This window comes from Pomacea canaliculata, linkage group LG9 (assembly GCF_003073045.1).
Source record: "Pomacea canaliculata isolate SZHN2017 linkage group LG9, ASM307304v1, whole genome shotgun sequence".
In the NCBI taxonomy this organism is placed as follows: domain Eukaryota; kingdom Metazoa; phylum Mollusca; class Gastropoda; order Architaenioglossa; family Ampullariidae; genus Pomacea; species Pomacea canaliculata.
Window position 1 is genome coordinate 872,322 of NC_037598.1, and position 16,628 is coordinate 888,949.

Genomic DNA, 16,628 nt, shown 5'->3' on the forward strand with positions numbered 1-16,628 from the left:
CACGCACACTCTCACGTTTGCGCATGCATACTGACAAACGGATATGATAAGACAGTTTAGATACTAAGATACAGTAAACTAAACGCAGATCCAGTAGTCTGATAACTCAGGTCCTGTCTCGTGTATCACTACACAGAAAACGGGTTGTAGGTGTTGGTAAACTCGTTGAGCGGTCTCATGCATTGCAAGGTAGTAGACGTGTTTAGACCAACCTCGATTTGCACAGCGAAGTTCATGAAATTTGCCCCCCAAACAGTCACGTGTGGGTGTTGCCGAGTATTTATGTTCAACGTTCCTCAAGCTGACCGGCAAAAAGTTTTTTTTTTTTAAGTTTTACACGCAAAGTAAACGGAGTGGGGATATTTAGTACAATGTGGTTCCATAAAATTTATTTCCGTCACCCTTTAAGGTTCGATCTATGTCTCGAAAAGAATATAAAAACATTGATGTTTTAACCTTTTTAGCTTTGGTGCTCGGCGTCACCCGACAGGCCTCCCCACCCTGTAAGTTCCTCTCAGTACTTGCACAACTCGTCTTAGACTTACATTATACCAACGGACTGATTACCTCTCACACTCTATACGGGAGACCACTTCCCTAGCAGATATTGTAAATCTCTTGAGAAGTCGTTTTGCAGACAACACTGAAATTTTGTATTCCAGTGTACAGATTCCTCTCTATTTGGGATTCATACACTATAAAATATATAAAATAGAGGCACAAGCTAAAAGATAAAACTAGTGTGAGGTCGAATAAGTTGTATGTTTCTACTTGATTGATAAATAACACTTTTAAGTAATAAAACACTTTATTGCTTAACACTTTATGAAGAAGCTAAATTTGGTCAGAAATAGTTTAACTCGCTTAGAAAATTAGAATTGAGTCTTTACTTTTAAACAAATATTAATCGCTGTAAACATTTATACATAACATTGTTAGACATAACATAAACAGAGCTTGAAAAGTAGAACTTTCTTCTGTAACGATGAACCGAAAATAGGAAAAATACCTTGGTGTACAGTGAGCCTGATGTTTTTTTATGACAACGCGTTTTTATGACTTAGTTGTGTTCAGCAAATTCAGTACTACCATTTAAAACGAGGATAAAGGTTAAGCAGGTGACACGTCCTAAAGAAAAAGATGTTTAAAAAAAACCCTCTGGACGCCGAGAATTGTAATGTAGAAATATAAAATGACGATACTCCACCAAATCAGTCCCTAACATTGCCAAGGTGCACAAGTGTGACACAATAACTTGCTGAAGACCAATCAGCACAGGTCCTCTGTAGTACATAGCAACCCCCCATGGTTACAGTGTGTGTCAACATGTGTAGTTACTAGGGTGGACGAAATAAAAGACCACCAAGCTCCACCCCAAAGCCAGTCAGCGCCGGGCGACATCAAGCAAGAGAAAGACAAGGACAATGCAGGCGATACTCCTAGTGACTGTCTTCTCCTGTCTTCTTGCGGCTGGTGAGTGGCTCTGTACTTTGTGCTTATTTAGTCACTTGGATGTTGTCCTCTGACTCTCACATTTACTGTAGAAATTTGTACTTTGTTGCCAGAGGGTTGGTGTGGCTATGATTTCTCTGTTCCCACCGAGGTGAGCGATTAACTTTCTCTCCAACAAGACCAATCACCTTTGTTCTCAAGTCATATTTTCAATGTGTACGCATCTAAATGATAAAAGCCATGTGTCCGTTCACAGCAGAGACTGATTGAAGGGTTTTATTGTTAGTCACCTTGAAATTTATTAAGAATCTGTATCTTGTGAGATGCCCATAAGATAAAGACGATCTCCTAGGAAAAAGAGTTTGGTAGAGCCAAGATGATATTCAAGACAGCTGTGGCCTCTGTCAACGTGGGTAGTAAAAAGTAAACATATGAGTTAGTATTATCATCCCTCTCCATTACTAACCTACACATCTTATCTACTGCCCGTCACTGACACATGGCTGACTAACGGCAACCCTGATTTAAGATTAATGTTGACAGTTTTCACACACACATAAACATGACAGACTGTAAGTGTCTACATATATTTTAAGATATATTACACGGGTCATATAAAATAAGAGAGAGGGTTTTGTTACATAATAGAATTCCATTGTATAAGGTAAGATAAGACTTTATTAATCCCAGAGGGCAATTCTGTTGCAGCTCAATGAAAATTAAAGTTCATACACAATTGCATGCACAAAACTATTCATGTCTCATTCATTGCCAATGGGCCTAAACCTGTAGGAAAACTATGCATTTACCATACATGATTATTCAATCTTGAAATCAGTAAATAACATGATTGTTTCTAAACTTTAAATGCATAAAAAGATATAATGACAAATTCTTTATGATACCTTTGTCTGTTGCTGCTAACAATACACGAAGTGTTGATAATGTAAATATCCAACTCTAGGGTGCAAGTAAGGTTCACAGTATAATACAAAATATACTTCGTCTTCTAAAGTTACTTTACATCAGTTGCACATCAAGACTTGTACAGCGTGTTGTTTATGTCAAACGTAATGCAAAGCAATACGCCCATTATAATGTTTGCCATAATACTTTGCAAATGAAGAAATATATTCATTGATAACAAAGTTGTGTCGAAAGGATATTCTGTCACTACTGTTTACATGGATATTCCAACCTTGCCACCTACACTACATTAATCTTTCTTTAAACTCTGTAATAAAAATCCTTATATTTTTTTACACCTTGATTTATGCAAACAAAACCAAATCCAAGAGAAAGAAGCCTCCTTCCATTACAAGATACCCAAATTGAGAAGTAAAAAGAAAGAGAGAGAAAAAAAAAAAAGAACTTACACAATGTTCATATATTTTGATAATCTTTATTGTTATTTCTGAAATATTTAAAGAACGTTAAGCGAAACATCTACGAATGTACAGAGCAGTTGTTAAAACTGTCACATGAATGAGCAATTTAGAAAAACAGAAATAAACACGAGAGGAGGGGAGGAGAAGACAGATTTTATTGACAACAAGGAATAAGGGAAGCTAACTGATGATATCGATTATCTGTTTACAGCAAACGTAGCTGCGGCCGCATTCGGAGCTGATTGCACTGCTACGAGTGACTGCACTGATGCCAACAACGACTGTTTAGGGACACCTTTAAAGTGTGCCTGCAAAAGTGGATACACTGCTTATAGCGGAAGCTGCGGTAAGTGTATTTTACATTGTGAAATGGTTGTGGCAGGGCCCCGTAACATAGAACCCTCTTTTCTCTGATATATTATAAGCAAGAATAATAATGATCGCTCAAAAAATAATAATAATAAAAGCACATACGCCTATTCCTATTTCTGCTATTTTTTCTGTGCTATCAATGCTATACAGCAAGTGGAGAGTCTAATTACTGACCCCACACCCAAGAGATTTCGCAGGTGTAACTTTTTTTTTCCAGAATGTGAGCCGGTTAAATTTGTTTGGTGAGTGTAGTTTAGTAAATAAGTTTTCTAACATTATAAAAACAGCTACAATGTGTATCGACAAATGAAAACGATGATATAAAACAGGGAAAGGGAACTGTGGGAAAAACAGAATGACTAAGAATAAAGCACAAATGTAGCACTTAAACACAGGATAAAGTTTTATCTCTCAAGGTTCCATTATTGTATCTAAGTATTAAAAGTCATTGCACACACGTTTAATAAATGTATTTGTTGACAGCTATTACACATGGAACCGCTGGTGGGGAATGTTTAACAGGTTCAACCTGCACTGGCAACACTTTAGTATGTGAGTCAAATGTATGCAGTAAGTATTTCACCTCTGTTGTTTATTCCCTTGAAGAGATGATACTTTATTTTTAAATGAAGTAACTATTTGCTGTAACTATGTAACTATTTCCTTCATTGTTTTTTTTTCTTTTATTACTTTTGGGATCATTGGCCAATCCCATTCATAATGCATTACTTATTTTTTATTATATAAACACATTTCGATTATCTCACGTTTACTTTTGTTGATAATTATTCTACGTACCATCTTCAACAAAGTATACTGCTTACAAGAAAACTCGCAGCTAAAAAAACCTGAAATAACCACTGTCCTGGAAAAAAGAAAACAGTGACATTATAATATTAAACATAATGGAACATGCAATATTTATTCGTGTATTATAAAAATCCATACATTTTGAAATACTTATGTGCTTACATATGTTTACCTCATATAATGTGTATGTCTACAACTGTGTGAGCACTACATAAGGCAAAGCGCGATGTCTATAGCGATCAATTAAGACTAGAATTATTTTTCCTTCATCCTCAACTCACAAAGAGGAACATTATCTACACTTTGTGCACACATTTGTATTTGTAGAGGTGAAAGCTGGACAAACCTGCACTGCTACCACTCCATGTGTTTCATCGTCTACCTGCTCCACCACCTGCACGTGTGATAACGGCTATTCTGCAAGTTCGACTGGCACGTGTAGTACGTATCTCACCTGTGACATTTAGTTTCTGGTCTTTTTGTTTTCATTGTCGTTGAAAAAAGTGAACTATTTTTAATGAAAACTGTTCAATATAAGTAACATTACTTACATTCTATGATTTAAAAAGTTGGAGATAATTTGTATATAAATGTGTAAAGAATAAATAACTGTCAGTAATATAAGACACTGAAATTCTTGAAATAGCAACAATGAGTGTGGCCTATAAACGTTTATAACTTGAAGTCGACTTAAATATAGTATTTACCATTTTTTGCAAATTGAGTTCATCCTAGTAACTGTTTTCTTTATTTCTGTCTGTCAGCTGCCATCCCCCAAGGGAAAGTAAACGCAGCCTGCGACACAACAACAAAGAAATGTACAGGAACTAACGATGCCTGTACAGACGGGTTTTGCAAGTGTAAGGATGGTTTTTCTGGCAACAAAGGCGACAATGATTGTAGTGAGTATCGAGATAACGTTTAATATATCAAGCATCATGACAGATGTATAACACGAAAAAGAAATTTTAGAAGACATTATCCCTTTAAGTACCACAAGGATTTTACGCACATGATTTAAGTTGTTTTGACATATTTAGGGGAACAATGACCTGTAAATTCCAAAATGTTTATTTCAAACCGATATTCCGCACAGCTGTTGCGATAAAATAGGGGACAGATGCGTCTCTATGGTCCACAAGGGAAAATTATCGTAAACAAATGGAGGTATGGGTTCTAATAATATTTTTAGTATTTGAATAGTGATTAGACTTTGTGTTATTGTTGTGGAACATAACAAATGATATGCAACTCTGGTGAGAACAAAGATCCATCTGTTAATCATGTAATGCAATTTATTAAAGGTACTTATTAAAATCGTTTCGTGATGTTGTGTAAGTACAAGTAAACACGGCGTACATCACACATAATTATTGTCAGTCCTGCTTTTAATTTCTCCTTTCTACATTGTTTTTCTTCTTTGACCAACTTATGTTCGAATCGTGGGGCTGGCATGATCTTATGATGCTTCGAACAGGTCCTGGAACATAAACATCCCACGGCAAAAGATCCAATAGTTTTCGAAAACCAGCAAATAAATCATAAAAAACTAATGCATGACATTAGGAATATCCCCGAGCAAACATTTCAATTTTGCGATAGGTCTTCACAGCAGGATCTCGGGGATCCAGACCCAAAAAACTCCATTCGTGAGATTATTTTAAGCCGTTTGAGTGTGATTGGCCATCATATTTGCGAACGTTGGTTATCCATTATGACATTTTTTGAGTGATCTTTATCGAAATGGCCTGGCCTTCTCTGTTACCTTTTTAATAGCGAGGTGGACTAGGGTAGGCATGCTGCACCACGCAGTATCATATCCTTATGTGCTGACTTGCTGTAAATGTTATGACATCCTATCAGAGACAACTTTCTGATACCACCCCATAATCATAATAACTTTAGTGTGTATATGTTTTATTATGTTTTATGTATCTTTTTAACATTTTGTTCAGATCATTCAATGCAATTATCAAAAATTCCTTAACTTAATCTTTTACTTTCTGTACTTTTGACAGGTGGATTTGCTCCCCAGTCAGTGTCCTCCTGGCTCCTCATTGGCAGTATCATCATGTGCTTGATGACTTTGAGTCTGCCTTAACACAACCTTTGACCTTCCACTCAGACCTAAAACCCGGAAATGGACTTTGCTCTATCGACTTCTGAGACTGTAATTTTTATATATTTAATTGTTGACAGACGAACAGAGAAAATAGCAGGACAACCGAAAACTACATGCCAAGAATGCAAAACTTTTAAAAGATGTTTTTAATTGTATTCATAGGGAAGCGAAGGAAAAGAAACATTTTAAAGTCTAGAGAGGTTGTAGTGGAGAAACCAAGAAATTTGAAAGACGTTTACCAGCATAAATACAAATAAATAAGCAAAGCAAGGTTAAAAAACCAGTTAGACCTTATTGTTTTCGATCTGATTTAATCTGGTAATATAAAACATTGTTAATGTTAAAGTAAACAGTCAAAGGTTTTCCATTTTTTATTTTGCACATATTTTCTCCTTTTATTATCTTTGATGTGTTAACTTAAATCAGTAGAATTACAATAACAAGAACAAGATTTAAGGTCGCATGTGTTGAGCAAAATAACAGATTTGCTACCAATTACTCGAGAAAGAAAAAAATTCTTTTATGGAGGCTCTAAGTGAGGGGCACTTTCTTCTCACATTTTCTTCTTTTCTCCTCTCTCTCACCCTCTTCTTCTTTTTCTTTTTCTTCTTTGCTCCCCGCTCACTCTCTCTCTCTCTCTTCCTCTCTTGCATCTTCACTGTATGAACCAGATCTTATCATCTGGTGAAAGTTAGGGGCCTCCATTAAAAAGAATTTACTTGTTACCTATGGCTTGATTTTATATTTCCGTAGAAACACTTTAACACATTCAGTAGTTCACGTCTTCTTTTTTTAATGTTGACTTCCAATAGATGATATTTTCAGTATGATGTCTGCACTCTAAACGTGTGTTTCTTTCTATTGCTCTCAGTGAATGCAAAATCACATTCCGTCCTTTTTTATTATTAAATATTTTCTGAATGAATTGGTGTTCATGTTGGTGTTCGTGTGCAGGATAAGCGTGAACACGTGTATGTATGTTTGACTGATTTTGTTTTAGTGAGGCAGTTAAATACGATAATATACAAGGTGAGCCACTTAACATGCCCATCTGTGATCCTAGCATAGACTAGCGGGCTACTTGACCAATCCTGGATGTTGTATTTATTGCAAACAGCCATATCAAGAACTACAGACACAGAGCTCTCCAGCCTCTGTTACCTAGTCTATCCATGTAGACCTAGAATTGTTACAAAACAGTACCCGATATCATTCAAGAAGTTTATCCATCATATGGTAATTTTGTAGTCTTGTCCGAATTATTTCTCTTTAGTTGGTAGTTTCTGTAAATTCAAAACTGTGCAATATTTAAAGAAATAATAATATCGCTGATTAGAAAAAATTCTTACATACAAATTCCAAACTGGGTGATATACATGATTTGTATGTCGTTATCATTCCAGGCTTACTCAAGAACTCAGAAGAACAATAAGAATGACTAAAAAGTTTTGTTTCCATTTTTAAACTATTGAAAATATAGCTGTTTCCCTGACACTCAAACGTCTACGCAAGTGACACGAAACACACACAAACACACACCCAGACACATCCCACACACACCACCCCCTACCCCCTCCCACACACACACAAACAAATGAGATCAAGGAATGGTCCTGGGAGGCGATTCCTCGTCATCCAGAATGGCTCCCACACAATTAAAACCTGTAACTCGAGGTCACACTATGCTATCATTCTAAACAATGTTCTCAAATTCACACATCTTTCTCTAGTATGTTTGTGTTTACAACTTTGAAACCTACGTGAGTTCTAATACAATTCAATAAGCAGTAACAGCAAAAGATGTCGTACCTCATCTAGGCGAGGTTAATCCACCCAGGGTCAGTACCGCGCAGCATCCAGCGTGGATGGCCACTACCCTGTACTATACACACATCTCAACTCGGGACATTTATGTGTCGTGACTCACGCACGTCTTCTTCCTTCACTATCCCGGGCCTGGGTAACTTTCCTCCCTCGTTCCAGCCAAAAATCTACTGCTGAACAGAGTTCGCCAAACACTTCGTATCACAATTAACACTTTTCCATCTAATGTTCACATCCATTCAGCCATGCAATCAGCAATCACTTACAGTCCGTAAGTCGTAAAGGGGTTTAAAGTGGTCTGAAAAACACGGAGGCACCGACTGGTCCGTGACACAATCACCTACTAATTTCGATGTTCAATGTAGCTTCGAAATGGGAATCGTTGTGGAAGAAGTTGTGGCCACGATCTCTGTAAAACAATAAACAAATTCCATAGCAGAAATCCTAATGAACCTCCCTTCTTGCCTTTGAAACGGCTTGTACTGAGGAATACAAAAATATTACGACCTTCACGACAGCTGGAAATAATAATTTTGTAGGAAGGTCTATCTTTTTGGTGCAAAAGACCGACATACTATCACGGATAAATTTTTTAAACAGGTTTGGTAAGTGTCCTTCCATTTTGATCAAGGCCATTCATTTCATTTTAAAAATGTCGATTTTACTTCAAGACTGTGCTCGGTTACATTGATATTCGATAGAATAATTTTATATTTTATTCATGTACTCAAGAGTAATTTTATCAAAGTCTAGGAAAGTTTTACAGCTAAAAACCGCCAGACCCGGCACAAGGATGTGCTGTAGGAGACAAATACTGCGCCCTCCTTCAAACCCACATCGCCTCCCAAGAGAGAACCTTTTATTAAAAACGATTAAAGATTAATTATATATTTAGGCTTAACTCCATTTTCTTTACTCAAAATTTAAACAATAAACATTATTCATGATGGTCGTGGAATGTCTCAGAACTCATCAGATTTTCATTTCCGAGCACACAAGCAGTCAAAACATTTAGCAGTCATTCGACAAGTCAGGAGACAATTTTCATCGATCCGCAAAGAACGATTTTTGTGACGAATTAAAATTAGAACCTAGCTGAATGTGCATCACGTGTAACATTCATTCATTCTACCCAAGCTCCTCCACTCGAGTTTTTAATTTTGTCTTTCTGCCTACAGACCTCACTACGCGTGACTTGACAATAAAGACTGTAGACAGAACTGTAACGGATTTGCTCGCGCAATAGAATGTTTTGTTAAGCTATAAAGACCAACCTGAACGGTCGCGTTTTTTCATATATCAGTAGATATAGGTGATTTAAACCTAACCTGTAAATTTTAGCGTGCAAAACTTATTCGTTAATTATTTATCTGCTAGCAAAGTACGCGATTCGTACCTGCGATCTACGAGCTGATAACCAGCCCTTCCCCATCCAAAATCACCCTCCCTCCCCCACCCCTCCTCCGCCCCCTGCTTCCTCACTGGTCACTCAAATGCGACCTCACATGTAGGCTTTCCTGTAACACACGAACTGAGAAATTTTCTTGTGAAGTGAACCTACAAGCAGAGGAAATGTGTCCAAATGTCATTTTATAAAAAAAAAATTTCTAACCTTTTTCATCACTTTAAAAAAAAGCGGGACCTTTTCGCTCGCTCTCCCCCACAGTGACTGCGCCACAAGCCCCTTCTCCAGCCACCAACAACCCTCCCCCCTCTGCCGCCCCCGCCTCCCCCCACACCTCTACCGTGCCTCCTGTGCCCTCTCCGTACACACATGCTGCATAAATGTTTCTATAATTTACATATTATATATTCATGTTGCTCTACAGAAAGCATATAGCTGAAATCTGTGATTACTTTGGCGGTCCGGAGGTTCCCCACTGCTGCTCTACACCGACTCCTGTGTAATTCTTTGCTCAATGGTTCGTGTTTTGCCATTATCTGCGCTCCCGTTGCGAGATGAATTGTCATTCTAATATTTGTTCCAGCTTTTATCACTAGCGATATCGGGGCAACCGACTAAATAATAGAAAACTTCTCGCTCTCGAGACAAACGCTTTTTTGTTCGTTTGTTTTCCCTATGATTTAAGTATTCATTCCTCAACACACTGTTACTTGTAAGAAAGCAGATACAGGTAGTGTGTTTAGTCTAGGTAAGTACAGCGGTGGTTAGGTCTTGACACAAACTGACTTGTATTTTCGCCTTGTAATGCGGATTAATCTACAAAAACTATTTTTATCTCAAAGATTAATGATAGTTTTGTGCGGTTTTTTCTTCTTTTCATATAAATTTGATCAATTTTTATTTCTTTTTTTGAGCTTTTTTTTTTCTCTTTTTAGTTGGTTGCTCATCCCTTCCAACGTTTTGACAAATTGTCCTTTCTCCCTTCATTCTGATGTACTCGTTTATTTTCTTTTCCTTTTCGTTTACGAAGAATGAACAGTCATATACGCTCTTTATAAAGACATTAAATTCGATATACCACCATCTCTCTCATGAGAACAGATCCCTGGCGATAATTTCTTATCTCTTCCTGCTTTCCAACAGCGCGACATTGTCATTACCTCAGTTTGGAGCAGCAAATTTTCTTCAGTCGACCAGTTGTCAAGTACAGGTACGTGACTTTGGGCTCGGATAGGTAAGCAATGAGAAAAATGTTGCCCCGAAAAACAGTGTGGTCTTACACCTCACACTCATACAACATAAAGACAGTTTTGTATTTGAATTCGATTTTGCTCTATAGTCTATACCCTTGGTTGTCCTTTTCTCCCTGTAAAAAGAAATGACCATAACCTACTTTATTAAAACCAGTGGGTAAATATACATAGTAAATGCATTCTGTTAAAAAATATAAAGATAAAACAAATGGTAATTACAAAATAAAGATCCACTTCTGATACCTTTTAAATAATCCCCGACTACTCAATGTATGTAAGGAAGCTGTAGACTCGCACTGCTATGACGACCTTTATGACGACTCCAGATGTTTTAATGTGATTTTAAGTATAAAATAGTTTTGCAGGCGAAACTTTACTCGCAAATTATTCAGAACTTAGATATCTGACATAAAAGTTGATAGATATTTTCATTGTTTAGAGAATTCGCCTCATATGATAAAAGACATATTGCTAGAAGTTGATAAACAAGTGAAACGGAAATAACTTCATGCTTGTAAGTGGTATTTAGTGTTAGTTGTACTACAATATTATGAGCACATTAAGAAAGCTCTACACTTGTCTTGTTCACTAAATGTCATACCGGAATTTCTTTAATGAAAAATTGTTAAAAATAAAGAAGGAAAGGAAGAAAAAAGAAAGGAAGTTTAAAACCAGTGCTCAAATAAAGACCTAACCGTATTACCACAATGGCTGTGTCAGTAGTTTCGTTGGAAGTTCTATCATTTCCTGTGTAAAGACAATGATAAGTTTCAAAACAGATTCGTTAATTGTGCTTACTTTACATTCAACTCTAATTTAAATAGTTTAGGAGGCCATTAATTACATTTTTAAATTACCACCTTTACTGAAAGGCTTTGGATGGTTTCACTGATACTCGATGGAATCGTTTTGCAGTTTATTCAGGCACAAAAAAACTTTTTTATTAAAGTTTGAAACATTTTAGAGATAAAAACTGATGCCAGGAAGTAGGTTTTGCCAGATGTTCATATTATAGAGAAGTGCACAAACAAAGCCTCGTGATATTCACCATTTCTGTCTTCTTGATTTTAAAAAGTTATATTGTTTTGAATGCTAAAACTGTTAGAAATGCTAGCACATATGTAGAAAAGGAATTTGAAGCTTCTAACCCCAAATGCAACACTCTTGGAGCTTGTAGTTTGTTCTACCTCAAGCATATTTTATGCTTTGCAGCATACACATTTTAATTGAATGAGAAATATGTATTTCTTTCAGTAAAGTATGTGAAATGTAGAATTCGAGGGAGGTAGAAGACTAGTGGTGCTACAAAAGGAAAATAAACACACACACACACAAAGAGCAGAAATGAGGATTAGCTCCAAAGATATCTAACGCATAAAATATCTCAGGACCTCTCAACCTGTCGTACCGGGAGATGTTACTGCAATATAAAAAAGAAGGAAAGAAGAACTAAGAGAATACAAAACGAACTTAGTTTTGCACATCGTCACCCAGCATAAGCAGTTGCTCCCCTTACCCATATGCTGGGAGGGGGGGGGGTGGAATTGGTGTTTTACGCCATGCCAGCAACTAAGGCTATATTACGGCAAGCAGCCAGCCCTGTAAACAGATGCCACGTGCAGAGAAAGAACAGCGTGCCAGAGACGAGAAATGAACTCTGGGCAGCCAACCTTCACTGTATTGGTGACAGGCGCTAACCGTTGCGCCACCGGACCGCTCTCCCATATGCTGGGAGCCACGGATTGTTGACACAGTAGATAAAGAGTGAATAGACAAGGGTGAAAAGATAACACAATAATTTAACACATGATCATAATGTATAACCAAGAACAGTACTTTATTAATTCTACTACAAAGATTAAGACACACATGTCTGTTTAGCACGAGTACCCTGCGTCTACAACTTTCATATCTTATTGACATCCTCTGCTCTTCGAGGAGCATAGGGCCACACATGGCGCACATAATAGCAACATAATCTCTGGATGGTGAAAATGATTATTTTGAAATGTCTAGGTTTTTCGTTCTACATCTACTTAAAAGAAAAGACTTCATACGTTCACTCTTTTATCTTGTAAGGGAGACAACTCATCTTATGTCAGTAAAATATTCTTAGCAGCTCCCTCCCTTGGTCAGCTTGGTGATGGTTAGGTTTAATATACTTTCTAATTTCTTCAGCAACAAAGAAAAAAATTGCCTTTTTATCCAACTTGCACAGAGCTATTCTCAAGATGCACAAGGCCGATTAGAATGGAATGCATCTTGTTGGAATAATTTTCTGATGTCAGTATGTGGAAGAATTTGAACATGTGCAGAAACATGTGAAAAAAATGGAATACAAGTGTTCGGCTACTTTTAAATAATGTCAGTACAGTACCCATAAAGTGTTTTTACATTTTGAATCAGGGTTATATTGGGCCTAGTGCTGTATTTCTCAGCTTATCTAGCAAGCTTTTCTTTCGGTAGAGAAATTACCTTTTTCATTGCTGATTGCTTTCAAACAACTCTGGGAAGCTGATGTTGCTGCAATGTCGAATGCAATTCACCTTTAACTTAAAAATCAGAGAATGTGACAGACCAATGATAGAAAATACAGTGCAGTGTACCTTGGGTTCTCGTAGCTTTTGAAAAGATATGAGATCTCTGACAATTATACAAAGCATGGAGATGCAGGCAAAATATGTGTTGAGTCTGATGGATTTGTTCAAACTACATTATTTTTTGAAGGAAAATTTACATTCACTGCACTGATGCACGATCTTAGCACTTTAAATTGCCAACTGCATTTTAAGGGAGTTGGTCTGAACCCATTTTATACACTACACACACATGGCATCTCATCAATGTCAGCATGTCTTCTTTCAAAAGACAAGCTCCTCCTCTGGTAGAAAAGTCTCTTCTCTTATTTTTTTTAATTGCTTTCTGTTAAATCTGGAATGAAGTTAAAAGTACTTTGACATGCACTGGATTGGTGAGGTCTCTAATCACTGTCAACCGATGTGATCATAAAATCTCTGGACGCTTAATTGTAGCTTAATCAAAGGAAAATGAATTTAATTAGAAGCATCTAGGGATTGAAATGTACTGATCGCATCTTATCTGTCCCCCTTCTCTCTCTCTCTCCCTCCAATCGTGCTACATTTCTTCTTCATATTCTTCTTTTGTTGTAAATAAATTTCTACCGATTTTATTTTAATTCGTGATTGATTAGGCAATGCATTTATAGTGTAAGAAAAGGAAGGGATACTGATGAAATCTATAATACTAAAAAAATATATAAAATCATACAAATAAGTTTCTTTCGTATTTGTTAATGTGTGTTATCTGGGTACAAACAAATGATGAAATCGAACATCTATCGACATTATAAAATGCTAAGAAAATGAATAGCAGTAATGTAGACAATGTTATACCATCTTGGTTGCATGCATGTCAGTTAAACTACTTTTTTCCATGTTGCCCGCACACACTGTGAGTATCGCAAAAAAATTTGGTTTATCAGATCCAATTTTCTCCTGAACTGTTCTAATCTGTCCTGCATGGGCTTCTTCATCAGCATGGTAGCCACAACCTGATGGCTGTCTCTCATTCGCTTCAAACGGTGCTGGTGGGTAAAGAGGACAGAGCGAAGTTTTTCATTCTCAGTCTTTAACCAGTTGAAAAAATGCCAGGTTTGGGCTTGCACCTCTTCTTCAATCTCCTTCACGTCCACCAGACAACGGAACTCAGCCTCCATGGCCATGACATGTTTCTGCAACTTATTACTCTTTTCCATCATCACCTGCACCATGTTGGTCAGATCATTCATGGCCGCTCGAGCGTCTGCCTCAGTGTTCTGCACATCTTGTCCCGGACATTGCGGGTGAGGAGAGCTGCGCCACATGCACAGCAGACCTTCGCACCCCGAGCACGTGTCCGGTGTGACGTCATGTTTGCCGCGTGCGGTCGCCATGATCACGTGCTCCGTGGGAAGACAGTCGACTACTAACGCGACAAAGTCCTCGGGTTCGTTCACAAGCAAAAACTGGAACATTGGATGGCGACACAGAGGACAGCCGACCTGTCGGAGTTGTGTTGTTACCCAGGTGATAAGACAACCCCGGCACGTGATGTGTCCACATAACATGATCTTGGGCTCCGTGAAGGGACCCAGACAAATTGGACACTCGGGTTCATTAGAGTCAGCTGAAAACGTTGCTTGTGTCACATCCATACCTGTCGAAATAAATCAAAAGCAATAATTTTCAATTTACCATTCTATTTACCGCCTACTTGTAGTAAACAAGCATACATAGTTCGCGTCTCTAATGTAAGGCCACTCTGTTACGACTAACAAATACCTGAACTAGTATTTCGATTGAGAGTATAATTATTTGGTCTTCATAGTCTACGTGTTAGAGCCTATAACCTTTGACCTGACTTTGACAGGTTTTGGAAGAAAGGACATGGATTTTCTTACTTTTACAAAATATATACCAAAAGTTTTTTCCTTTTTGTAATACTTGGTTAACGCTTCGTGTAATACACTAATTTTACATATCTGGATGAATTATTCACTTTCTCTCATGTATACTAGAAAGGCTGAAATGATAGTTTGAGTGGGTTTTGTTGTTGTTAATGTTGAGTGCCGTGCTCGACACTCTTTGTTTCAGGAGTTCACTGTCTCGTCAAAGCAATCAACTAAGCGCAAGCAGATGTGGGTTTGTGCTTCACACTATCATACCCGGGTACAACAAGAATTTGAAAAAAGCCTGTAGTGTCAAAGAATTTCGTTTTTATCAAGTGATACCTCGCTATTTCAATCAGTTTGTTTTTCTCTACTAAAAGAAAATAGCAGATGGAAGAGTCTAGAAATACACACAACTGTATTCTAAACAATAGTGTAAAAACAAATTAAAAGTGGCTGGACTGTAATATTACACACTCTAAACAACAATAAATAATACGCCAACACAAGGAAATTCTCGATTCCCGTCATTGTCAAAAACACATATATGACCTACAAGTTAAATTTAAGCTTACTTGCGAGTAGCTGCAGTAGTGTTTGACAAGAAGACCAAGTCAGAGATCGAAATGACAGAAATGAATGGTCAGTAGTCTCATTTGGCGGATATTTACTAAATAACCTCCAATTGCTTGCCAGGCACCCTTATAAAAAAAACCGCCCTGAGTACCTAGTTTCTCAGCCAACGACCAATTAACAGTCGTCTCTCATGTTCCGGTCATTACTGGACCGCGTGACGTCACTCTAAGGGGAGGGGCGTAGAGATGTATATTCAATAGGACCGACAGGTGTTGGCAGTCCGCTGGACAATTAGTGTCACATCATCATCCCCCTCCCCCCTTTCTACTCCTACAGGGTCTACTGCTGTTGCCTGTAGGCTTTGCCAACGAAACACAAAGAAAGAAGCGACGTAGACAAGATCACTTGCAGTCTGCCAGCTGTAGACAATAAGTTTGCCCACCTGCATGCTCTCTGTGACACCGGCCACGGTGAGTCGCTGTAGCTACATCAGAGAGAGGCCTCGCTAAGCTCACCTGAGTGGTGGTAAATAGTTTGTGTAACACTTCCTCGAGCTCACTGAAAACTTAGTTAACGAGGTGTGTCGAAAGCCACGGTCCAGCAATCAAGCAGCCGTGACTACACCGCGCTCACCTGCTGTGATGTCATCATCACGCTGCGAGGTCTGTTGACTGCTGTTACGTCACGAGAATCACGTCAGGTGGCGAGTGACGGATGGAGTGACAGGTATCTGTTGTCCAACTCAACGCCGGGTATCGCCTCAGGGCGACCGCTGCCCCTCTTTAAAGTTTTATCAGCTTTCACCCTGCTTTTCTGGCCTTGAAACAGGCTGGTTATTTAATTACAATGGCCACCTTTATTTTTTTTTGTCACACCACTTCTCTTCTTTCTCGATTAAAAATCTTCGTCAACAAGACAGTAATACTAACAACAACAAAACATACCAACTTTATTGTATAAGAGAATTGTGATAAATAAA

At 37.9% G+C, this 16,628-nt stretch overlaps 2 protein-coding genes across 2 annotated transcripts in view; one reads left to right on the forward strand and one right to left on the reverse strand.

Moving 5' to 3' along the window:
- LOC112572306 (chymotrypsin-like protease CTRL-1) overlaps positions 1-16,628 on the reverse strand; it is a 182,220-nt gene that overhangs the window by 48,128 nt on the left and 117,464 nt on the right. The window lies entirely within an intron of this gene.
- Positions 1,360-7,031, forward strand: LOC112572307 (keratin-associated protein 5-3-like). The gene is made up of 6 exons (XM_025251920.1): positions 1,360-1,473; positions 3,052-3,186; positions 3,696-3,782; positions 4,350-4,463; positions 4,787-4,924; positions 6,041-7,031. The coding sequence occupies exons 1-6, from the start codon at positions 1,425-1,427 to the stop codon at positions 6,121-6,123; spliced, it is 606 nt and encodes a 201-aa protein (XP_025107705.1). The 5' UTR covers positions 1,360-1,424; the 3' UTR covers positions 6,124-7,031.